At 35.2% G+C, this 26,902-nt stretch overlaps 1 protein-coding gene across 2 annotated transcripts in view; it reads right to left on the bottom strand.

Annotated features, from left to right (window-relative positions):
- The window catches only part of LOC138738688 (exopolyphosphatase PRUNE1-like), a 202,997-nt gene that overhangs the window by 96,702 nt on the left and 79,393 nt on the right, over positions 1 to 26,902 (bottom strand). For both annotated transcript variants that reach the window (XM_069889426.1, XM_069889508.1), the window contains exons 4-5: positions 25,745 to 25,920; positions 112 to 270 (exon numbers count right to left, since the gene is read on the bottom strand). In XM_069889426.1, the coding sequence (XP_069745527.1) occupies positions 112 to 270; positions 25,745 to 25,920 (335 nt within the window). The remainder of the gene's footprint in view (positions 1 to 111; positions 271 to 25,744; positions 25,921 to 26,902) is intronic.

Raw genomic sequence — 26,902 nt, 5'->3', positions numbered from 1 at the left:
AATCTAATTTATGCCTTTGAACAATATTTACCCATATGATTTACAGGTTTAAAGTGGTATCTCTACAACTCTTGCTAAAGGAAAATAAATATATTAAATTAAAGTCATTACCAGAAACATCAAGTTTTGCTTGAAGCAAAGCATCAAAAACATCTTGATGTGAAGTAAAGTCAGGAAACCTCTGTTCCAGAGCAGTGATGATTTCTTTATCTTTTATAGTCATTTTTCCAGCTTCAGCAGTCATGTTCATGCAGTCTAATATAATGACACCTGACAAATGAATAATATTCAATCAAAAAATATCTTTTAGAAATGATAGCACGTACACCAATTAAAAATGTTTTCATTTTTAGTTCAATGGAACAGTGTGGACTAGAAGGGCCGAGATGGCCTGTTTCCATGCCATAAACTGTTAAATGGAAATTGACTTTCAAAGACAATGTGAAAATTTGAGATAATCAAACCCAGAAATTCTACAATGGACTTTTTCACTATTTGAAGATGGCCCCCAGTGTGTTTCCCCCTCCAGCATATGGTTAAAAACAATTGTTCTATTGTACAAAAGTGTTGTAAGGATTAGAATTGACAGAGAACACTTATCCTAGAAAATTTTCTACATGATATGGAGAATGAATATGTGAACAGAGGTTGACAGAAGATTGCAACAAGGGAGGATCAAGTCCATGAATAGAGATGAAGATCAGAAGAGAAAATCAGGGTAATGATGAGTCAGAGAGGAAACCATGGGATGAATAGGTGTTGAGAAGGGTCTAGATGTAAGAAGACTGAGAGAAAATGTGAATGGAAGTTAGAGGTTGGTAAGGAAACCAGAGTGAACTGGGGAAATAACATGGGGCTGGGGTGAATTCCAGAGAATCAATAGATGAGAAGATCAGGAACCAGATTCTATAATATTTCTGAAAAGACAGGGAGCAATCTGAGATCCAAATGAGGACAACAGATGAACTACAGAGTCCAATTGTGGTGGAGTGTCATAGATGGGGGTGGGACCATGTGGGTGGTCTCTTCAGATAGAACATTATTTGGTATACAGGAAAAAAAATGTTACTACAAGACTTATTGGCAGCAGCACAAGTAGGAATAGTCCTTTTAGGTAAATTAGAAGCAGACATTTACCTCCTATTAAAGTTGTAGCACACACTATTCATAAATCACGTATGAACAAATTAAAATATTAAGTATGCAACATCAATGGTGGGCTGTACATGGTTTTTAAAAAAAAAACTATTTATTCATTCAAAAAAACAAATAATATGACATATACAGCAATTAAACATGAACATTTAAAAAAAAAAATATATATATAAAAGAAAAAAAAAAGAAAAGATCCCCCCTTCAGCCAACTCTCCTAAGGAGAGCCATAAAAAAGGAAAAAAGAATATTAAAAAATGGTTAAATATACATTTAAAATCTAATCAATATAAATTGAAATGTAAATATTCTGAGTATCAACCACTTATTAATAAAAAAATTTATAATTATCAGGCAAAACATACATAATTTTTTCCATTATTAAACAATATTTCATCTCATTATGCCATCTATTAATATCAGTCATATTTGTATCTTTCCACATACTAGCAATACATTTTTTCACTATGGATAAAGCCAAATATACAAAAGCAAGCTGAAACTTATCTAATCCCAAGCCTTTCAGAGGTTGCAAACTACCCAATAAAAATACTGTTGGATCTAAAACTATTTTAATCTTATACAGATATTCTAAAAACGATTGAATTTTCTTCCAAAAAGATTGTATATGTATACATGACCAAAAAGCATGAAGAAAAGTTCCAACCGTATCACCACATCTAAAACACAAATCTGATTCATTAAAACCATATTTTTTTAATTTTTCAGGTGTCAAATATAATTAATGTAAAAAATTGTAATTAATCATTGCATAATGTGCATTTATCAATCAAATTACACTATCATAACAAATATCTAACCAATCCTCTTCAGAAAAAGTAAAACCAATATCCGCTTCCCATTTAATTTTAGATCTATCCCAACCCTTTTTATCCATACTATCCTGTAATATTTGATACATAAATTAAATATAACCTTTCTCTGGTACCTTCATAAAAGAAGTCTCAAATTTAGTCATTTTAGGTAAAATCATATCTCTACCAAACATACATTTTACCAAAGATCGAATATGATAATAAAGAAATAAAGAATTCTTATCAATACCAAATCTTCCATCATCTGATTAAAAGATAAAAACTTAACCTCTAAAACAATCTCCCAAATTTTCCACACCTTTAAATCTCCAATGCAATAAATTTTGATTATGTATTGAAAAAGAAATGTTGATTATTATACAACAGAGTCAAAGGCAATAATTTACACCTAGAACCTATCATTTTATTTTTCTTTATCCATAACTTCATTAAATGTTTTAATATAGGCACATTATATTGTAACAAATTCATATTCCACCTAAACAAAAATTGATGTATTTCAAATTCAGAAATACTTGCCATCTCAATTTTAGCCCAACTAGGAGGCCATACCAAATCCATCAATGAACTAATAAATTTAAGTTGGGCTGCCTCATAATAATTTTGAAAATGTGGTAAACGTAATCCCCCTAACTCATATTTCCAAGTTAATTTATTCAAAGCTACTCTCGAAAATTTACCCCTCCATAAAAACTCCCTAACCATTTTATTTAAATCTCAAAAAAAATTATCAAGTAAATACGGAATAGATTGAAACAAATATTGCATATGCGGAAAGATATTCATCTTAATTGTATTTATCCTTCCCATTAAATTAATAGGTAAATCTTTCCATTTAATCAAATCAGTTTTAATTTTTTTCATTAACAGAGCATAATTTAATTTATATAGATTGATAATTAACATTCAAAATTATACCCAGATATTTAATTTGATCAGTCCACTTCAAATTAATAATATTCTTATAAACTGAATAATCTCCTTCACTTACCGGTAATATTTCACTTTTTTCCCCAATTAACTTTATATCCAGAAAGATATCCATATTGTATTAAACATTCCTTCAAATGCAAAAGTGACTGAGCTGGATTTGTTAAATACACCAATACGTCATCAGCAAATAAATTAATTTTATATTCCTCATCTAAAACTTTCATACCTTGTATCTGTGTATTTTGTCTTATCAACTGTGCTAAAGGTTCAATCACTAACACAAACAAAGCTGGTGATAAAGGACAACCTTGACAAGTTGATCGAGTTAACTTAAAAGATTCCGAAATCAAACCATTCGTCAATACTCTAGCTATCGGTTTACTATATAGAGCCTTAATCCAACCAATAAAAGAAGCACCAAACTTAAATTTCTCCAAAACTTTAAACAAAAAATTCCATTCAATTCTATCAAATGCTTTTTCTGCATCTAAGGATATCACCATCGGATGATTTAAAGATTGTCGAAATCTATTAATCAAACTAATCACTCACAAAATATTATCTGAAGCATATCTATTCTTTATAAAACCTGTTTGATCAATATGTATCAACTTTGGTAAAAATTTAGCTAATCTATTCACTAATACTTTAGCTATTATTTTGTAATCTACATTTAACAACGAAATTGGTCTATATGCAGATACCTTCAAAGGATCTCTATCTTTTTTAGGAATTACTGTAATAACAGCACTAGAACAAGACTCAGGTAAATCATAATATTCTCCAACTTGACATAATGCATCCCCAAAAACTGTAGATAAATCATCATAAAAAATTTTATAAAATTCAACCGAAAATCCATCATCACCAGGCGATTTACCATTTGGCATTTCCAGCATAGCCATTTTAATTTCAGAATCAATAAATGGTTCTTCTAACTCCTGTATATCTCCACCCTCTAATATCGGTAAATTCAACTGTGATTTTAAAAAAATCAATCGATCCAGTTTCCAGTTTTCCTTCAGATGTATATAACTTTTTATAAAATGAATAAAATTCATCATTAATCTCACGAGGTTTATAAGTAATAAGAGAATTCCATCTAACAGCATTAATAGTCCTCGATATCTGTTCTTTCTTTAATTGCCATGCCAATACCTTATGTGCTTTCTCTCCCCATTCGTAATACCGTTGTTTAGTCCTATTAATCACACATTCAAATTGATAAGATTGCAAGGTATTATATTTCAATTTCAACCTAGATAATTCTATTTTCTGATCTTCTGTAGCATCTTTCTGAAATTCCTTTTCTAACTCATCGATCTGTTTCTCTAATTCAAGACTCTGATTTAATCGATTCTTTCTTATTTTAGAAGTATAACTAATTATTTGTCCTCTCAAATAGGCTTTCATAGCATCCCATAATACAAACTTACTTTGAACAGATTTTACTTTACTTTGGCTTGGCTTCGCGGACGAAGATTTATGGAGGGGGTAAAAAGTCCACGTCAGCTGCAGGCTCGTTTGTGGCTGACCAGTCCGATGCGGGACAGGCAGACACGATTGCAGCGGTTGCAAGGGAAAATTGGTTGGTTGGGGTTGGGTGTTGGGTTTTTCCTCCTTTGCCTTTTGTCAGTGAGGTGGGCTCTGCGGTCTTCTTCAAAGGAGGCTGCTGCCCGCCAAACTGTGAGGCGCCAAGATGCACGGTTTGAGGCGTTATCAGCCCACTGGCGGTGGTCAATGTGGCAGGCACCAAGAGATTTCTTTAGGCAGTCCTTGTACCTTTTCTTTGGTGCACCTCTGTCACGGTGGCCAGTGGAGAGCTCGCCATATAATACGATCTTGGGAAGGCGATGGTCCTCCATTCTGGAGACGTGACCCATCCAGCGCAGCTGGATCTTCAGCAGCGTGGACTCGATGCTGTCGACCTCTGCCATCTCGAGTACCTCGACGTTAGGGGTGTGAGCGCTCCAATGGATGTTGAGGATGGAGCGGAGACAACGCTGGTGGAAGCGTTCTAGGAGCCGTAGGTGGTGCCGGTAGAGGACCCATGATTCGGAGCCGAACAGGAGTGTGGGTATGACAACGGCTCTGTATACGCTTATCTTTGTGAGGTTTTTCAGTTGGTTGTTTTTCCAGACTCTTTTGTGTAGTCTTCCAAAGGCGCTATTTGCCTTGGCGAGTCTGTTGTCTATCTCATTGTCGATCCTTGCATCTGATGAAATGGTGCAGCCGAGATAGGTAAACTGGTTGACCGTTTTGAGTTTTGTGTGCCCGATGGAGATGTGGGGGGGCTGGTAGTCATGGTGGGGAGCTGGCTGATGGAGGACCTCAGTTTTCTTCAGGCTGACTTCCAGGCCAAACATTTTGGCAGTTTCCGCAAAGCAGGACGTCAAGCGCTGAAGAGCTGGCTCTGAATGGGCAACTAAAGCGGCATCATCTGCAAAGAGTAGTTCACGGACAAGTTTCTCTTGTGTCTTGGTGTGAGCTTGCAGGCGCCTCAGATTGAAGAGACTGCCATCCGTGCGGTACCGGATGTAAACAGCGTCTTCATTGTTGGGGTCTTTCATGGCTTGGTTCAGCATCATGCTGAAGAAGATTGAAAAGAGGGTTGGTGCGAGAACACAGCCTTGCTTCACGCCATTGTTAATGGAGAAGGGTTCAGAGAGCTCATTGCTGTATCTGACCCGACCTTGTTGGTTTTCGTGCAGTTGGATAATCATGTTGAGGAACTTTGGGGGACATCCGATGCGCTCTAGTATTTGCCAAAGCCCTTTCCTGCTCACGGTGTCGAAGGCTTTGGTGAGGTCAACAAAGGTGATGTAGAGTCCTTTGTTTTGTTCTCTGCACTTTTCTTGGAGCTGTCTGAGGGCAAAGACCATGTCAGTGGTCATCACCCTGTACAAAAACAAAGGCGAGAAATCAGACTGCTCAAACTACAGGGGAATCACGTTGCTCTCCATTGCAGGCAAAATCTTCGCTAGGATTCTACTAAATAGAATAATACCTAGTGTCGCCGAGAATATTCTCCCAGAATCACAGTGCGGCTTTCGCGCAAACAGAGGAACCACTGACATGGTCTTTGCCCTCAGACAGCTCCAAGAAAAGTTGAACAGATTTAGAATGTTCTAAAATATTATCATTAGCTTTACCCAAACATAAAAATTCATCCGAAATAAATACTTCATCATCTGCATTTGGAGCATAAATATTAAGTCCAAAATTCACTAAAAATCTTACAATTCAATTTAAGAATACATCCTGCCTTTTCTTCCATTGATTGTAATTCAAAAGATACATTTTTATGTATCAAAATTGCTACACCTTTAGCTCTAGAATTAAATGAAGAAAAATATACATGCCCAACCCAATCCCTTTTAAATTTCACACTTTCCTTCACATTCAAATATGTTTCTTGTAAAAAGGCAATATCAGTTTTCATTTTCTTAATATACGCCAAGACTCGCTTACATTTAATCTGACTATTTAATCCTCGAACATTAAAAGTTGCAAAACTCAACTTCAACATATCTACTATTATTACTAAATACCAATAATATCTTTATATAAAAACTCAAATCAACGTTAAAAAAAATAAAAATTAAAAAAAAAACAATAAAAAATCACCCCAAAAAAAACTACCAAATGGTAGTAATCCCCTAAACAAAAATTGGGTGTGGATCACCCACCAGTGGCTGATGATTAGTGGATTAGTGCAAATCTCCCCCTGCCCAGCCAAACAATCAGTAACATCCAAGTATCATAATAACAAAAGAAAAAATAAAATAAGAAAATTCTTCTTTTCATCCAAAAGAGTCCAGTCTCGAAGATCCCATTTCGGAAGGAGGTAGACTCTTTCCATTCCCATTTTTCCCATTTCTGCCATTTCTTTCGTTTCCAGAACTACCAAATTTTTCTTTAGGAGATAATGGTGAGCTACATCTTTGTCCTCTTATATCCGGCAATGAGTCAGCAAAAATCATTGCTTCAGAATCAGTTTCAAAAAACCGAAACTGATAGTCTCTGTAAAAGACCTTCAACACTGCAGGGTAACGAAAAGTAGACTTATAACCTTTACGCCACAAAACTTCTTTAACTGGATTAAATCGACGTTGACGTTGAATGACATCTTGACTCAGATCAGGATAAAAAAAAAAGACTCTACTATTCTGAATCAATAATGGGGTTTGTCATTGTCTCGCATTTTGTACTGCAAGTCAAAGTATTGCTTCTCTATTCAAATAACTCAGACATCGAATTAATACCGGTCTCGGGGGGTTGACCAGCTGAGGGTATTCTTCTTAAAGCTCTATGGGCTCTTTCCAGTGCCAATCCCCCAGAGAAAAATTCTTGCCCTAATATTTGCAGAATTCAGTCTTTAAAGAAACGAAGAGGGTCTTGTCTTTCTATACCTTCTGGCAAACCAACAATTTTCACATTATTCCTTCTGCTTTGATTTTCCAAATAATCTATTTTTCTTTCTAGCTACTTCTCACGATCTCCTAATTCTATGACTGATTTTTCCACCTTCAACACTTTTTCTGTGTTAGAAGTCACTTGTTGTTTACAGTCCAAAAAAGCAGTCTGAAATTTTTTAAATTCTTTAAAAGATGCATCCACACGTGTCTTAACCATATTTAATTCTGAACTTATACCAGCATTCAGTTGAACCATCTCATTCATTAGAGATGTCAACATAGGTTGAATAACCGCATTTAATTGCATACATTGTGAATCTGTAAATCTCAGCTCTGCTCTCTCTGACATGGTGGCAGAACAAGGTAACTGCAGCTCCTGCTGCAATTCAACAAAAGGCATTTTAAAAGATTTACTGCAGGTCTGGACTCCCAGTGACGGCATCCCGACTTCTTCAGGGAGTCGCTGCTGGTCTCCCCCCCGCATCTTGTTGTCTTCTCATCCATTCGCGAAGAAAAATGGCTTCTTCAGATTGTAATGCTGCCTGATGCATTTCCTTTTCAGCCTCCACAGGCGATCCTTGGGATTTAGGCAATGAAGAAATTGAGCCTGGGGCTGTTTCAAGTCATCTAGGCCCCAAATCTTCAGCACTTCCAAAATGTATTTTCTTTTGAACTTGAGATTTAGTCTTTTTACCATTAGTGGCCATAATAATTCCTTAATACTTTAAACTAAAATTAAAAAAGTTTAAACTTGGAAACAAAGGGTTATAAAAAATGGGTATTTAAAAGTCTGGCCAGAGGGGTTGAGATTGCACGTCTAGACTCTATGCCATCTTGCCACGCACCCCCCCCCCTCCCCCCACCATACATGGTTGATAACACTCTACATACTGTATGGAACCTTCATGCATTTCTGACATTTGGTGCACCACACTAATTTTTAGCAGCAGGTTGCATTCATACAAGGTGTCCAGTTACACTTTAACCTTAACAATCACCACAAATCAGTTCTCTGGTTATCACTCCAATAATTTACAAATTCACAACAAAAATTGTTAATTGAGTTACAAAATAGAGAAAAACGAGGCTGTTAGAATAGACATTCTGAATCCACAGAATTAATCATATGTTTTACACTGCATTTAAATTTAGATTCAGAACAGTTTATTGGCAACTGACTATTTTGTTCCAGAACACAACTTTAATTCTCCTTTTAATTATGAAGGGATTTGTATCCATTGTAATTTGCACTACAGATATTTCATCTAATTCTGCCATTTTTTTTTTATTCATGCACGTTTACAAACACTGATGATATGGCATCTCAGTGGATTGCGAAGAGCACCTCAGAAAAGGTGAGCACACAATGCTACTGCAGCACCCCAGGTTCTTATCCAATACTCTCTGTTCATACATTTGGGTTTTCTCCGAGTTTCCACCCACCCTCCAAAAATGTTAGGGGTTTTGTAGGTTAATTCATGGGTTGGGAAGGCCTGTTACCATGCTGTATCTATATTTTTTTTTAAAAAGCCAATCAAAAAAGATGGTATTAAACCAACATTACTTCCTCATCCCAGTCTACTCTGAGAGGCATATCAAATTCCCTTTACTATCATCTTTTTAAAATATGAGACTATAGCCATTCAACTAAGTCTCTCCTGACATTGGAGGCTGGCTGCAGCACTAACTTTTGTGCCTTGTTGTTGAACCTGAGCTTCTCAGAACAATATTCCTCAGTTTTTTTGAACTGGGTGGCAAGGAGGTACCAAGGGCACTGAAGGGTTCCTGACCATGTCAGAAGTTCGGATCTGGAGATTGAGTTATGGATGGATTGGAATGGACTCTGTGTAGCTACGAGGGCTGCAGAAGCACTGGAGGTGAATCTACAGCACTCAGTGACTCTGGAGGGTCTCTCTTTTGCTTCTCTCTTTCTGATCGTAAGAGGCGTCTTGCCAATTCTTGCCTGTGGCGAATCTGTCTGCCTTGCAGCAGGCAAAAAGAAATTTCATGTAATACAACATTGTTTTATTACTATAATAATAAATGTAATCTTGAATCTCGATCTTGAACTTTCGTAGTTGAGGTGTTTGGGAGGGAGGGCAGATGTTTGGAATTAAAGTGTTGGATTTACAAGGTTTTTATGTCTTCAAGTTTTGTGTAAGCCGTGTTATTGCACAGATTCAAGGTGGCTTGGAGGTTGGTGATGAAATGTGCCTAATTCTTCTCATAACATTAATTAAAAATTATGATTAATCTTATCAAAATGATCTCTTGGAATGCTAAAGATTTATACAATCCTATTAAATGCAGGAGAGCTTTTCTGCAGGTCAAACATCAGAAATCAGAGATTGTCTTTTTACAGAAACTCATATTCAAAACTCATATCCCCATCTTACATCAAAGTGGAAAGGGCAGCGTTTTCATTCTTATTTAAATCCCTTAAAGCTAGATGGGTCTTTATTTTAGTCAACAGGACATTCCTTTTTTACGTCACAATATTATATCAGATAAAAATGGTCAATACATTGTTTTTGGCAAAATACATAATAAAACAGTAGTTTTTACTAATGTATATGCCCCTAACATTGATGATGTGGGATTCTTTGAAAGTTTTTTTCTCAGTCCTACCAGATTTGAGTCTTTTCTCATTGGTGTTGTGTAGAGAGTTTAATTATTAGTTAAATCCTGTCCAAGATCGTTCAACCCCTAAAACTGCTACTTTGAGTAAATCTGCTTCTGTAATTCATTCATTTTTTTTTTTAAAACACATTTTTGTATTTCAGATTTTTTTCCCCATCCTAATAGGAGAAAATATTTTTTTCCCTAATGTTCATCACTTATTTATTATTTTTTAAAATAGATAATCATTTCATTAAATCATGTGAATATCAGGGTATAGTGATATCTGACCATGCTCCTATCATTCTGTCTATGAATTTCCTTTGACAAAGAGGTATTGGCATTTTAATTCTACTTTGATTTTTTTTTAAATCAAAAAGGAACAGATCATTTTTTTCTTTAATACAAATTCTTCTTCAAAAATTTCTAGTTTGATTGGGATACTCTGAAAGCATATCTTAGAGGGAAAATTATTTCTTATACTGCTAGTATAAAGAAGAAGACCAATACAGATTGATTAGATGTAATTAATCAGATTAAATAAATTGATCAACAGTATGCACAAGTTAAAGACCCTGAATTATATAAAAAGAGTTGAAAAAATTAGATTTTATCTTCTTTCTACTCATCCCATTGAACAGCAACTTTTATGGAGTACAAGTCAATTTTACGTTCATGGTGAAAAAAATCTGGTAAGTCTTTGACCTATCAATTGAAAGGAATTGGGGCTAAGAGACAAATTACTAAGATTCCGATGGATGATGGTAATGCTACCACAGGCCATTCTAAAATAAATGACACATTTAGAGAACTTTATTCTAGACTGTATACTTCTGAATCTAATAATGATAATAGTTTAATGATGGATTCTTTGGACTACTTAAATATTCCCACACTTCCTCAGAATAACCATACATGTCTGGAGAAGACTATTTCACAAGAGGAATACCTTTTGCTATTTCTTCATTACAGTCAGGCAAATCTCCAGGATCTGTTGGGTATCCTGTGGAATTTTTAAAATCTTTTTCTAAATTATTTGTGTCCCAAATAATTTCTGTGCGACTGACTCATTTAAACAGGACAATCTTCCATCATCTTTTAATGAAGCTTGCATTTCTACTATTGCAAAAAGAGGGGAACAATCCATCAAGTATTCTTCTTACAGGCCAATTTCTTTACTGAATGTTGATATGACGATCTTGGCTAAAGTGTTGGCCCACAGACTGAAAAATATATTACCATCATTTATTTCTGAAGATTAGACTGGCTTCATTAAAAATCATTATTCTATTTTAATATACTTCAATTATTGAACATTTTATATTTACCCCAACTCCTGTCCATGAATGTGTTCTTTCATTAGATGCAGAGAAAGCATTTGATCAGGTGGAGTGGGGTTATTTATTTATGATCCTGGAAATATTTAATTTTGGATCATGTTTTATTAAATGTATTAAATTATTATATTGATGTCCCACTGCTTCAATTCTTAATAATTTACATCAGTCAAAACCTTTTAATCTTCAATGGGGTACTCATCAAGGCTGTCTTTTAAGTCCATTACTTTTTGCTTTGGTTTTATAGTCATTAGCCATTGCTTTTCATGACTGGAGAGATTTTTCAGGGATTTACATGAAAGGTATTGAACATAAAATTTCCTTCTATGCAGATGATCTTTGATTTTTATATCTAATCCAAATAGTTCTTTACTCTTCATACTATCCTTGCTATCTCAAATTAGTCAGTTTTCATGGTATAAGTTGAATCTGCTTAAGAGTGAACTTTTACTTTTAAATGGTCCTATACCAAGTTGTTGTAATTTTCCTTTTAAGAGATCAATATGCTCATCACAGTATTACAATTATTAAGAGTTATAAACATCATTTTAAGGATTTTTTTCTACTTAATCATGTTAAATTATCCTTAACAAGAAGGTCATCTTTATCTATTTCTATGCTTGGTTATATTAACTCTATTGAAATAAACATTTTACCTAAATTTTTGTATCTTTTTCAATCTATACCAATTTTTATTCCTAAATTCTTTTTATTCACTTACATCTTCGTACACATGGCAAGGAAAGCACCTCTGCTTAGATAAAGTTCATCTTCAAAAATCTAAAAAGAATGGTGGTTTGGCACATCCCAATTTCAGATTCTATTACTGAGTGGTCAACGTGGGTAGAAATGGAACTAAATTTTACTAACAATATTTCCATTTTGGCCCTTCTTGGGTTGTCTTTATTTTCTTTATAGAAATTAACTGACAATCAGGTTATTAAAAAGTTTGAGAATATTGGTACAATTTAGAAGTTTTTTTGGATTTCAGAATTTTTCTCTTGTTAGCTCTATTATATCCAATCATCTTTTTCAACCTTCTTTGCAGGACTCTGCTTTCAACGACTGGCAAAGATTGGGTATTAAATGCTTTAAAGAATTTTTATTGACAATAATTTTGCATCTTTTGAACAATTAGTTGTAAGCTCATTTTTTAAAGATATTTAGAAAATGGACACTGTTCAATCTCAGATTCCTATTTTTCCTGAGGCAAATAACCTTGATACATTTTTCTGGGCTACAAGTTTAATATCTCTTATTTATGACAAATTGGCTGGTCCAAGACAAGCCTCGTTAATTAAAATCAAGAAAACCTGGGAGCAGGATTTGAACCTTTCCCTATCCAATGAGGTTTAGGACTATTTTCAAACTGAAATACTGTATCACTTTGTGCTTAGCATTGGCTGTTGCAATTCAAGGTGGTACACAGAACCCCTTTGTCTAAAGTTAAATGGTCTCATTTTTATTCAGACCCAAATCCCCAATGTGATAAACATAAAACAGGTGATGCTTCTTTAATTAATATGTTCTAGACATGCCCCAGCTTAGAAAAATTTTCGAAAGAAGTTTTTTTAAACATTATCAGAGATTTTCAATTTAAAATTGGAACCTAATCTTTTAATTACTCTTTCTGGAACATTCCAAGATGATCATGTGTCACTAATTCCAATTCAATGTCGCATTTTATCTTTTACTTTGGTGATGGCCAGGTGTGCAATTTTGATTAAATGCACAGTGGATCCGGGACAGTATGTCGTTTCATGAATTTGGAAAAAATTAGATATGCAGTCAGATTTAAATATTAAATTCCAAATGATATGAGACCTTTTCATGAACTACTACCATAACCTTAAGATTTATTGTTAATATGGAATTTTGGCATTGTGTTGTCCAATTCTAGGAGGTGCCATTTTGATTTATGAATGATAACCTTCAACCTCGTTGAGGGGAATGGGTTTTGAAATTTATTTTTTTTGTTATGTTCTACTTTAATATCATGATTGTGTTTTGGAACTTTTACTTGTTTTAAATCTTCTTGGTCTTGTAGCACATTTCATCATTGTATTGTTCAACTTTTCTATTGTAAAATATTAATAAAAATTTTAAAAAGAGTTTCACAGAGCCAAATGTAAATCTCGACGTGAATATGAGCACTGAATCACTTCCCTTAACTGATGCGAAATCCAAGCAGATCACAGCTGAAACACAAAAGGACATAGTTCTACAGAAGGTCATCAAGACTCTGAATGAAGGAAAGGGGCTTGACCATGCTAAGGACTTCAGCTGCTTTCAGGTGTATCCTCTGCCTCGAGGGAGGCTGCAGGAGCGGATCCCAGCCTGAAGACTCACCTTTCAGGTGTCAGCCCTAAAAGGCTGCTACAGCCCATCTGAAAGGGCCTGTTTTTCCAGAGGCGTCTCGGAGCACCTCAGCATCTAAAGGAGGCGGGGTGACTGGTGCTACCTGTCATAAATATGCGGCATAGCAATGGCCGTCTTCCCTACACATAATCCCCTACATAGGTGGAACCGCTGTGTTTCCCACAGAGTTCCAGCTGTGTGGGGGTTTATGGGTAGGGAAGACTGCCATTACTATGCCATATTTTGAGAAGCAGAGAGGGCCCCGGTGCAGGAGTGGCCAGCAGGGCTGTTACAGCCCGCACTGGCTGCCTCTACCCTGATGGCCCTGTCGACCGCCCCCACCCTGCTGCCTGAAGCCCCCCTCTCTGCTGCCCGACAGCCATTCCCTCCCCGCTGCCTAACTGGGGAGGGGCAGCTAGCAGGGGACATTGGGGCAGGGGTAGCCGGGAGGGGGTCTGTCAGGCAGCAGGGAGGAGGGCTGTCAGGTTGTGCGGTGGGGGGCTGTCAGGCAGCAGGGAGTTGGGTCACCACCTGATAGTGTCATCAGCCCGCCGCTTAGCAGCTGCTTTCAGGTGCATTGGGGACTTAGCCGATCTGCAGATTAATGCTTCCCGGAGGAGGGTTGGTGAGTGCGCCTCGGAGGCACGTCAGGCTCTTTCAGGTGGGTACCCTGACAGCCGCATAGGGGTAGAATATGCAGTTTTACATCTGGGTATTCTGGCCACCTGAAAGAGCCTTAGAGAGATGTGTTTTGATCAAGCTCTCCATGAAGTGTATCGAAAAGATGGTTAAAATTTTAAAATGAAGAATTTTTCATTAAAATTTGTACAAAATAAGTACTAAGAAGGCAGCTGAGAACTAAAATGAAGAAGTTTCTACTCAGCCAGGAACATAGAGCGAAAACCCGAAAGGGAGCAATTCAAGGATGGCCTCAGGACGGGCGGACCCCAAAAAAGCAGGAGAGTCGGGACAAGAACTAAATATTATCCTGGAGAAAATGGAAAACTGAGCAACCAATTTGTTACCATTGAAAATGTAATGAGAGACATGATTGAAAGGATGACAGAAATTTAAGAAATCATTGAAGACTTAATGGAAAGAATGAGTCAAGCAGAAATAGACTTGGTAAAAACACACAATAACCTAAAACCTTTGGAGAAAGATGCAAAGCATTGGGAGTTAGACAGGCAAATCAACTACATGGAGAATTTTAGCAGATGAAATAATGTCCAAATTATTGGACTGAAAGAAGGAAATGAAGGAAGAGATCCAGTGAACTTCTTCAAAATATGGATTCCACGAGTGCTGGGAGAAGACAAATTCGGAGAAAAACTGCATTTTGAAAGGGCTCACTGGACCCTCCATCCCAAGAGAGTTGGCTATCAGCAACCATAACCAGTCCTGGAAAGATTGTTTTAGTTGTCGGGAATTGGAGACAATTCTGGGAACAGCATACGAATACTCAAAGCAAAATAATGGCCCGTCTGAGATTGACCATAAAAAAGTGCTGTTTTTTCAAGATTTTAATCCTACTTTGATGCCTATGGTTGATATGAATTATTCACAATGTTTAACAAAATTCAATTGGAAAAAAGCAATATTTAAGAATAAAAGCTGATAGAAATATAAATAATTTAAGTTAAATTACTTACCACTATTAAAAATGATAGAAGAAGATCTGAGAAGATGGAAAGACCTACCAATAATGTTAACAGGATTGGTGAATTGTATTAAGATGAATATTTTTCAAAGAATAGAATATTTATTTCAATCATTACCCATTCATGTGCCAGAAACGTTTATTTCAGAGTTTGAATAAAATTATAGTATAATTTATTTGGAAAGGTAAAATGTCAAAAATTGGTCTTGAAAAATTAACATGGAAATTTGATCAGGGAGGACTAAGATTGCTGAATTTAAAAAAAATTATTATAAAGCAGCTCAATTTTTTTCCTCCTGCTATCAAATGGGTAAGAAAACAGCTTGGGTTCTATTTGAAATGAATAAAATTGGATAAATTATCCCAAAACAAAATATTGTATAAATGAAATAGTGAATTGTTTAAAGGAAAAATGGAAGTACCAATTTTAAAAATATATATTGAAAATATGGAATGGGATTCATATGGAGAGGGAGATTAAGAATTATCAATTACCAAAAATGTTGTTAAAACAAAATCAACTTATTCCTTTCAATTTGTGTGATTCTTTATTTGATAATTGGTATAATAAAGGTATACAGAAGATAAAAGATTGTGTTTTAGGATCTTTTTTTAAAAACTTTTGACCAATTAAAAGATAAATATAATATACAAAATAAAATTATCAACTAAAATCATGTTTATAAAAGAAGGTAGGCTCAGATTTGAGATTCCTGGAATCAAGTCAATGTGAATGTATAATAACAGATACATTTATTATCAAGAAACTTATTACTAATATGTATATAAAATTATAAAAAAATGAAAACAGATTTATACAAATCAAAATTATGATGGGAGAAAGATTTAAAAAAAACAAATCCAAGAGGAAATATGGTCACAATTGTGTCAAGAGAGTATTACAAATACAGTTAATGTTAGATATCATTCTAATTTTCTTAATCAATTATATTATACTCCACATAAATTGAATGGACTTAATTCTAATTATCAAGATAAATGTTTTCAAAGTAAAAAGTAAATAAGGACCTTTATTCTAATTTTCTTAATCAATTATATTATACTCCACATAAATTGAATGGACTTAATTCTAATTATCAGGATAAATGTTTTCGATGTAAAAAGGAAATAGGGACCTTTTTACATTTGGTATGAAAGTGGAACAATTTTGGAAAGATTTGAGAGTATTGTTAGGAAAAATTATGAAGAAAGATACAAAAAGATCCAAAAATATTTTTACTTGGGAATATATATATGGGAGGTAATTGGTAAAATTAGAGTAAGTTACATACATACACACATTTTAAAACAGATTTTATTTGAAATACTGAAGAATTCATATTCACTGTACTTTACAGAAACTATGGAGAATGCTATGCACATTTCACAAGTAGGTGTTAATTGGAATGATGTCATCAAATTGAATTTCTGAAGACAGGTCGTCTGTGTTGAACATTTTTACAGGGCTTCAGACCTTTCTGTAAAGTGCACAGAAAGGCCACTCCTGAGAAGTTTATTTACCTAAAACAGATGGGAGCAGAAGGTTAACTCCTATTGTTTGCTGGAAAAGATCAGGGGTTTTGCAAGTGAGAGAGTCACATGGGCTTTCTAGCAGTTGGAGAGAGAGAGAGAGAGAGAGGATGAAACAATTTCTCTCAGCCAGTGTGTGTGTGACACTGAAAGACGGCTGAACAGTGCAAGCCAGGAAGCCTTTTGGAACTGAAACAGAAAACTCCAGAGTGGCAGATGGATGGAAGGGCTACCTGTCTGATGTTTCTCTTGGAATAAGGGAAACAGAAAGGAACCCTGTGGTAGCCTGAAAGAAAGAGGTTATCATCTGGAGAACCCTGATGGGGCAAGTTTCATCAGCAAGACATTGAGGTGACTAATGATGGTACCTCAGTTGTGGAAATCCTGAAACAACACATATCTCTCTCTGCAAACCTACAAAGAACCTTCCTGAGCAGTAACCATTTACCTTTCAAGCACTAAAGCCTGGTGAACTTTATACATGTTAAATTCTGTGCAAAGTATAAGAATTGCCTGCAACCAGTGAACTTGGAAGAATGAGAAGTGATATTGAACTGTGAACCAAAGATCTTAAATTTACACACACATCATACACATGCGCTTAAAAGTAGAAGGGGGTTAGTTAGGTTAATAGAGATAAGTTAAAAGTTTGAATCTGTTTTCATGTTTAAAGATAATTAAAAACAACTTTTGTTTAAGTAACTACTTGTCTTGGTGAATGTCTATTGCTGCTGGGTTTTGGGGTCCTTTCAGCTCGTAACAATAAGAAGTTATAAAATTGAAATTGGATAAATATCAAGGAAAAAATTTAAATAAAGCTGTAGCAACAGCATAGGAATGTATAGCAGTAATGTGGAAAACTAAGAATTTGGTAAAAATAGACAGGTGGCATATTGAAATGAAAAATTGTATACCTTTATAAAAAATTACTTATAGTTTAAGGAATCGAATTGAAATCTTGTATAAAATTTGGGAACCATATATGGATTTTATGACAAAGTCCATCCATATCCTCCACCTTGCCCACCCCTCTCAGTTAGTAATTATAAAAAATAGTTAATGAATATATGTTAGTAATATTATATATGTAGAATTAGGGATTCTTTCTTTTCCTTTCTTCTTTCTTTTCTTTGGAGAGAGAAAATTTAAAATTTATTGTATCATTTTGTATGGTTTAAGTTATTGTATTATTAGAATTTATGCTTTGTATTGATACAATGATAAATAAAAATTTCAAAAAAAGATTTTCATCCTACTTTGATTAAGCAAAGGAAAGAGTTTGATGATGTAAAAAAGATAATTGCATTCCAAAAACTTGAAATATTCGCTGATATACCCCACGTCTCTGAGCGTCGAAGTAGCAGAAGGTAATCAATGATTTTTCAAGACTAAGAATGAGGTGGAAGACATGCTGCGAGGTTTATGAAAAAGCTAAAGTTGCCAAAGAAGACGACTGTGAAGAATGTTTACAATGGGACAAAATAAAAGTTGTATTTTTTTTTAAAGCAGTCGTGTATTTATTGTTGAAAAGTAAATTTTATTGAAATGTTCACGGAGAGCTCAGTAAAGAGAAAACTTGGAAATAGTAGTAACAAGGTGGAGATTCCATTCTAAGGGGGAGAATGGCACCTAGAGAGGAGTATCTATAAATGATGGAGCTAAAGAGAGGGGTATACTTCCCTGAGAGACAATGGGCTTTTATCGCAGGCTTTCTGGATCTCTGGTTTACATCACCATCAGGGCATGGACATTTAATGTGTTTATTTTTAAAAAGAGGAAGATCACTGTATTATTTAAACAATTGAAAAGGTTTTTACTGTTAAACAATATTTGTTTAAAAAATCAAAATGGACAGAACTTAAAAATTTATTAGTCTTAATGTTAATGGGATAAACAAGTCAGTGAAAAGGAGGCAGGAGGCAGCACACCTAAAAAAAAATTAAAGGCAGATATAATCTTTCTGCTAGAATTGCATCTTACCAAATAAAAACATGTTACATTAAAAAGAGGATGGGTGGGACATGTAATATTATATGGTGGCAGCTTAACCCCATAGAAGGAGACTATTTGTTGGCTACATGATTTACATACAAGGATTGATTTGTTTTTAATGTCTACCCAATTAAAAAGTAGAGTGGTATAAACAGAATATTTGGCAAGACTTTGATCAGATCATTCACCATTAACTTGAACTACTGCAATAATAGAAAAAACAAGAAAATGTGTATAGATGGCATCTCTCTTTTGCCACATTGTTGAAAAGGAAGGACCTTTGTGAGTTTATTAAGAGAAAGAACTATTCTGTGAAATTAACCTCTCTTCAACTGAGAATAGCTTTTTATTATGGGGTACACTTAAAGCTTATCTCAGAGGACAAATTATTTCATACAAAAAATCTGGAGAGAATACGCTATAAAGCTGGATGGTCTAGAGAAAAATATAACAAAATTGGTGAAAGAATATTGGAGATCAGGGTTATAAGAAAAATATAGACTAAGAGAATAAAAAATATAACATTACAAACATGCAGAATGGAAAAAAAATATATTAAAAGGTTAAAAAAATTATGAATTAGGAGAATGGGCACAGAAAGTGTTATTCTAGCAATGAAAAGTAGAGGAGTCATCTAGAATGATAAATGCAATAAAAGCAGAGGCCAATATTATAACATACAATCAAAAATAAATAATTAATATGTTATGACTTTATTATATGCAAATTTATAAATCAGAATTATTAAGAGAAGAAAATGAGATGGACAACTTTTTAAACAAATGTTGAACTTCCAAAGTTAGGAGACAGAGAACAAATTGATTTAGATGCCGCTTTCACAAGAGAGAGAGAAAAAAATCAAGAAAGTGTTAGGTACTTTACAAGCTAACAAATCTGCAGGGAAGGATTGGTTTCCTCCTGAGTTCTACAGACAATTAAAATATTTATTGATACTTCTTATCATGGATGTATTGGACTGGGTGGCGGAGACCCAGACCCTCTGGAATCCTTCTCAACTGCTATAATTACAGTGCTACCAAAGAAAGGCAAAGACCCATTAAAAACCTCATCACATAGACCTATGTCACAACTTAATGCTGATTATAAAATATTAGCAAAGGTATTAGCTAATAGACTGGGACAATATCTAGCAAAGATAATACATACAGATCAGGTGGGATTTGTCAAAGGAAGATCATCTTCAAATAGTCAAAGTAGACTAATATAATACATAAGGCAAAATCAAAGTTGAATCCATCTCCTGAGATGCAGAAAAAACATTCAAACAATTAGAATGGTCTTTCTTATTTAAAAGATCGGAAAAATTTGGCATAGGCAGAAAATTTATAAACTGGTTTCCCCTATCTCTGGTGGGTTTTTTTTTTATATATACTAGCTATTGAACCATTGGCAGATAGTTGCTGATGGTGTGCGATTATATATGTCTGACCAGGCTGAACCCTTGATAAAATAACAAACAGCATTAGAAAAATATGGAATAATATCAAGTTATGAATTAAACATGGACAAGAGTGAAATAATGCCTTTGAAACCTTTTGATTATGAAAGTTATCAAAAGATAGTAGATTTTAATGGAAGACAGATGGAATCAAATATTTAGGAATAATGACATAATAATCTACAGAACATTGAAATTTAATTACACTCCTCTATTAGAGAAAAACAGTAAGATTTACAGAATGGTAAGACCTGCCGATTACTCTAGTGGGAAGAGTAAATTGGATTAAAATGAAGATGATGCCAAGATTACAGTATCTTTTTCAATCATTGCCTATTGCACTACCTAAACATTTCTTTAAATTATTGAATAATTTCATAAGTAATAACATATGCCAAGAATTTCTTAGAATTTCTAACATGGGTCTATAAATTGGGAGGACGGACTTCTGGACTTTTTGAAATACTATTTATCAGCACAAGCAGGATTTTTATCGTTCTTTTTTGAAGAAGACAATCCCCTTCTTGGATCCAAATGGGATTGAATTCAATAGAAGAAGAAACAGCAAAGGGCTTTATTTATAAGTGGAATGTTAAGTTAATAACAAAAAAGACAGATACCCTATATTAATATACATGATTAGAATATGACAAGAAATAAATGAGTGTATTGAAAAAAATCAGGAATATTATTAAGAACAACATTATGTAAAAATGTACTGCTGCCGATGAATCTGAGTAACAAAATATTGAATTCATGGTACGACAAAGGAAAAAGATATATTAATGATTGTTATGTGGTGGGATCACTTATGTCTTTTGAACAATTAAGAAATAAATATGGAATAGCTAATGGGACTTCTTGTTTTCTCCAGCTAAGATCATTCCCAAGAGAAAGATAGGGGTGATGTTTAACCCACTTGAAATTAGTGAAATGGAACGAACTATCTGGCTGGGGAATACACCTAAATTTATAACTAAGGCGTTCTATGCTATCCAATATGAAAATGTGAAACCAGGTTTACAGAGATCAAGAGAGAGAGATTGAAGTTGTATCTAGGTGTTGCAATAATGGAAATATATCGGTCTGTTTGGTGTTTGAATAGCATGGCATCAATTATAAATGCAAGGTATGAATTGGTCCAATATTATTTTCTAAACCAATTATATCTCATACCATAGAGGTTGCATAAATCAAAATCTGAAATATTGGAAATGTGGCTTATGTGTGGGATAAGAATATTTTTACATGCTACATGGTCATGTATGAGGCTAAGAACTTTCTGGCAGGATATTATTGAAATACTTACAAGGATAAAAGGTAAGACCTGCCGATTACTCTAGTGGGAAGAGTAAATTGGATTAAAATGAAGATGATGCCAAGATTACAGTATCTTTTTCAATCATTGCCTATTGCACTACCTAAACATTTCTTTAAATTATTGAATAATTTCATAAGTAATAACATATGCCAAGAATTTCTTAGAATTTCTAACATGGGTCTATAAATTGGGAGGACGGACTTCTGGACTTTTTGAAATACTATTTATCAGCACAAGCAGGATTTTTATCGTTCTTTTTTGAAGAAGACAATCCCCTTCACAAGCCAACCTGGAGCTTTATCTTATAGGCAACTTCGTTGAAAAAAGTAATAAACTAACTAAATTCCAAATTTCATTTGTTAAAATAGCCTTAGCAGTGGCTAAGAAATGCATTGCAATTACTTGTAAATCCCACTCGCCTCTACATATAGCCTGATGGACTACTGCAATGAATAGTTGCATATGTGACAGATTATAGATATGTTTTTGGGAGATAAATTGGGGCAGGTTTTTTTCACATACAAACACTTTAAAAACAGATCTTATTTGAAATACTGGAGCTCTGCTCATGCTGAACAGGCCAGAGCCAAGGGCCTTTGCAAAAGCTTTGGAGAGTGCCCAAGAGTCTTCACAAATGATTGTTGTTTATAAAATGGCAACAGATGAAAGAACTCGTTGGAGCCACAGGCTGTCTGGAGTGGAACTTGCTGTTCTAAGAGGGCCATGTGGTTTTGCGAGGAGAAAGAGGAGAGAGAGGAGAGAGAGGAGAGAGAGGAGAGAGAGGAGAGAGAGGAGAGAGAGGAGAAAGAGGAGAAAGAGGAGAGAGAGGAGAGAGAGGAGAGAGAGGAGAGAGAGGAGAGAGAGGAGAGAGAGGAGAGAGAGGAGAGAGAGAGGAGAGAGAGGAGAGAGGAGAGAGAGGAGAGAGAATTCAGTCCTGCAGTTTTACAGTCAGCAGCAGCAGCTGGGACTGGAACAGGACAAGCTGGGAAGCTTATGGAAAACCCCATTTGGAAGATGGGTTATGACGACTTAGTTCAGCCTGATCAAAGCCCTTGTGGTTCATGTAAGACAAGAGGACTGGTTGCCAATCGTTCAATATAATTTTCTTCATCAATTGTATTATACTCCACATTAGTTAAATGACTAAATTCTAATTATTCGAATAATTGCTTTCAATGTGCATTCAGTGTGGTCTTGTGAAAAAGTAAAAAGGTTTTGGAATTATCTGAGTTTATTATTAGGGCAAATTATGAAGATAAAGATACCAAAGGATCCAAGAATATTTTTACTTGGAGATATCTCTAACCTGCCCAACTCATTCTGCCGGTCACTCCACTTCGCACTGTACATTTATGGGAAAACAAACGTAAATATTTTTGTAAAATATTTTTACAAAAGGATCTGAATGAAGGATGGCCTAGAGGTGAATGTCAGCCATACTACAACATCAGAGCTGAGCTGAGTGTTGTCAATGGGCTTCTACTAAGACAGAGCAGAATTATTATTCCTCAATCACTATAAGAGATGCTGAAAAGGGTGCATGAGGGGCACCTTGGAATCGAAAAATGCAAGAGGAGGGCCAGAACTGCTGTTTATTGGCAGGGCTGACATTGACAGAATGGTTTCCTGCTATGAGACTTGTTTGAAACATCACACAAAGCAGACAAAGGAACCCATGATAATAAAGATGTACTGCAGAATCATGGGAGAAAGCTGGGACTGATCTGTTCCACATCCATGGAAAGAATTTCTTGCTGTTTATTGATTATCTATCAAACGATCCAGAAATTGCCTTGTTTCCTAATCTGTCTGCTGCTTGTGTGATCAAATATAGGAAATCGATATTTGCAAAACATGGTATTCCTCAAATTGTCTACAGTGAAAATGGACTTCACTACAGCTGTAGAGAATTCCAGAACTTTGCAGAAGAGTATGATTTTTGAAATGTGACTTCAAGTCCTCTGCATCCACACTCAAACCATAAAACAGAAAAAGGAGTTCATTTCGTTAAACAGTTGCTAAAGAAAGCACAAGACAGTGGCTCAGATCTGTATCTAGCTCTATCGAGTTCCAAAGATTCGCCAGTTGAACATGGCATGTCACCCACTGAGCTTCTGATGAGACATAGACAATGCACCGCACTTCCCTACTCTGCAGACCCAAACAAGAGCAGAGATGTCAAATGGAAATAAAAGCATCTGCAATGGAGATAAAAAGTAAACTATGACAATATAGCAAGAAGCTTAGGGCCTCTGGCACAACATGACACAGTGAAACTCAGAGATTCTAACACTTAGGACAAAAAGACTACTGTTGTGAAGGAAATAACCAAAGATCCTACAGAGGATTGTCAAGTACGGAGAAAGGATCTAAAGGGGCTGCTCAAAATGCAAGTGACACTGCAGGAACAGACAAATGTAGAAGATTCACTCCACACAGCAACAGAGGAAACACCACTGCTAGACAGTCGTGGAGCAGCAGAGCCAACAAGCACCTGTGTTAAGATGAACCACGCACATTATCAAGGCACCTGACAGGCTGAATTTCTAAACGAAAAATAACTGCATACTGAAAAAGTTTGTGCTGCTGATGTTTGCGTTGAACTGGAAAATGAATTCTATTTTAATGTGTCATATTGCTAGATTAAACATCTCAAGGTAAGGGGATGCAATGATAGAGTGCTGGTTATCCTCTTAACCACTCGAGGAAATCATAGACTAGTTTGTTGTAGCTTCAGTTGGATGTCTCCACACAGTCTCGAATCTATAGCTATTAAAATATAGTTGTTTTAAAAGAACCCAAGTTTCTTTATTACAATAAAAGAAACATCACACAGACTTTGATCAAGCAAGTTTGTGTCTTTGAATTACAGTAAACCTTTTTCTCAATTTATTCTGATTAAAATACAAAATTCTCCCTTCAGAGAAATCCTGCCCTCCTGCCTACTTCAGAGACATGGAAACATTTTTGGCAACTCAATGCATTTAAGAGATAAAAGTAATGTTGTCACTTTAAAATCCTCCAAGTTCACTGGCATTGTAAGGCAAACCATTGCCTTCTTCCAGGGCAAGATCTCCAGCTCTAGAAAGTGGTCAAGATAAGGATTTGATTCCTAATGGGGCATTAGGCAGTGAAACTGCCGACATTGCACAATATTAACATCGTCATTGACATTATCCATATATAATCCATATATAATCATGCAGAAATTAAATACTTGAGGTGGTCATTTCTCTTTTAGACTAAATTCATGTTTTTCCTCTCCATATTCTTAATTTCATTTAAAATTGTGCTGCATTATTCCTAATTCAGAATGCAATGGTATTTAATGAGCTTTAAGCCTACTGCTTAAAAATATTGGACTTTCAAGTTTTGCCAACTTCTGAATATCTTCTAGTGATCTATTTAAGGTTAGCAGATGCAAGAACCCAAAATTCCAGTCAGAGCTGAGATTCTTAAGTCAAATTAACCTTTGATTTTCCTGTACTTATCAGGTGGAGATCTTGACATGTCTAAACTTTTTCTTTATTACCATGCCACTTTAGTGAAAAGATGTTAAATCTGCATACCATTGTGTCGATGTTGGTATTTAATGAATATTAAGTTAAAAATTGTTCTAAATACTAAGTCTATCATTTCACCCAGACTAACATTCTTCAACTTCGAATTTTCCATCATCGAGAAGCACAAATAAATACTTTCCTGCATGGACCTGAGGGCTGGAGACATTGTTCAGCTGTAATTATGTCTTTGAAGATCACTGAAAGTTCAGTAATATTTCTTGCTATGCAGGACATTACTAGGTTTTTTATTGTTTATGGTACTTTTTACCAGCTCACTATTTCTGCTGACTTCACTAGCAAAAGCTGCAAAATAGTGAACTCTCATTGACAGCTGGGAATTAATGTCAGCAACTCTTAGATTTCCACATACAAATACATACATGCCAGATGTACATACAGTTTTCTCAACAGTTAAACCCCATTTTACTAACCAATCCTTACACACTGTTCATTAATTCATTCTAAAGCAAGTAATTCTCAAGACACTCATCCATCAAGTTGTGCAAGTGATAAAGTACTCAACTGCATGCAGCCCTTTCCCACTAATCAAAAGTGAACACTCTTACCTCTGAGAAGATGTGTTAATTGCTGGTTCAGTAGCTCTGGAGCTACTTGGAGAATTTCAGAAACTATTAGTGTGATACAGGATCCCACCGGCTCCTGGATGATTTCACAATGTATATGCCCTTGTTCATGGTGGTCAATTATTTTGACAATGGCTGTGTCAAGTGCTTTATCATAGCTGAAAGACAAGACACCAAATGCAATTTATGTTGCCCATAATCTGTTGAACGTTAATTGCTTAATTATTTAATATGGATTTTGATGAAAATTGCAAAATTTATAAGAATATTCAGAATGCATGAGCTAACCCAGCAAAATCAGCAATGGAAGATGAAGGACAAGTCAATTATTGTTCTATGAACTGAATTCTCAAAATTGCATGCCCACTTAACAAGGCTTTGGATTCAACAGCACAATAGAAATGAATTTGTCCTTCAGTTGCAATTGTTTTTTTCTAAAACAATTACAATTTTAAAAGCACATCAAACAATATCAGCCAAATGTTTCTGTGGGATCATGGCATTGTTGGTTAAGACTATCTGCCTTTAATTTAGAAATAATAATAGAACAGAACAACACTGAACAGGCTCTTTGGCCCATAATGTCTATGCTAAACAGGATGCTGAATGAAACTAAAATTCTGCTGCTTGCACATGACATGCATCTCTCTATTCCCTGCATATTCACGTTAATCTAAAAGCATCTTAAACACTATTATTATATCTGCTTTCACCATTACACCTGGCATCTGTGTAAAAACAATCTGTCCCACACATCCTTGAACTTTTCCTCCCTCACTTTAAAGGCATATGCTCTGTATTTTTATCCTTGTAAAAAGATTCTGATGATCTGCTCTCTGTCTCTCATCATTTTATCGATTTGTCTTTCCCCAATCAGTGACACACTCCAGAGAAAACAATGCAGGTTTATTAAACTTCTCCTTGTAGCATCTAATCCAGGTATTATCCTAGTAATTTTCTTCAGTGCCTTTTCCAAAACCTGCACATTCTTCCTCCAATGGGGTGATCTGATTTTCACACAGTGCTCCAAGTGCAGTGTGCCTTGCCCAACTTCCTTACTCTTTCACTCAATCCCATGACATACATTTTTTTTTAATGAACCTATCTACTCGTGTGGTCTCTTTCTGGAAGCTGTGATCA

This window comes from Narcine bancroftii, chromosome 1 (assembly GCF_036971445.1).
Source record: "Narcine bancroftii isolate sNarBan1 chromosome 1, sNarBan1.hap1, whole genome shotgun sequence".
In the NCBI taxonomy this organism is placed as follows: Eukaryota; Metazoa; Chordata; class Chondrichthyes; order Torpediniformes; family Narcinidae; genus Narcine; species Narcine bancroftii.
The sequence above is the reverse complement of the archived record's forward strand: the minus strand, read 5'-3'. Positions and strand labels throughout refer to the sequence as shown.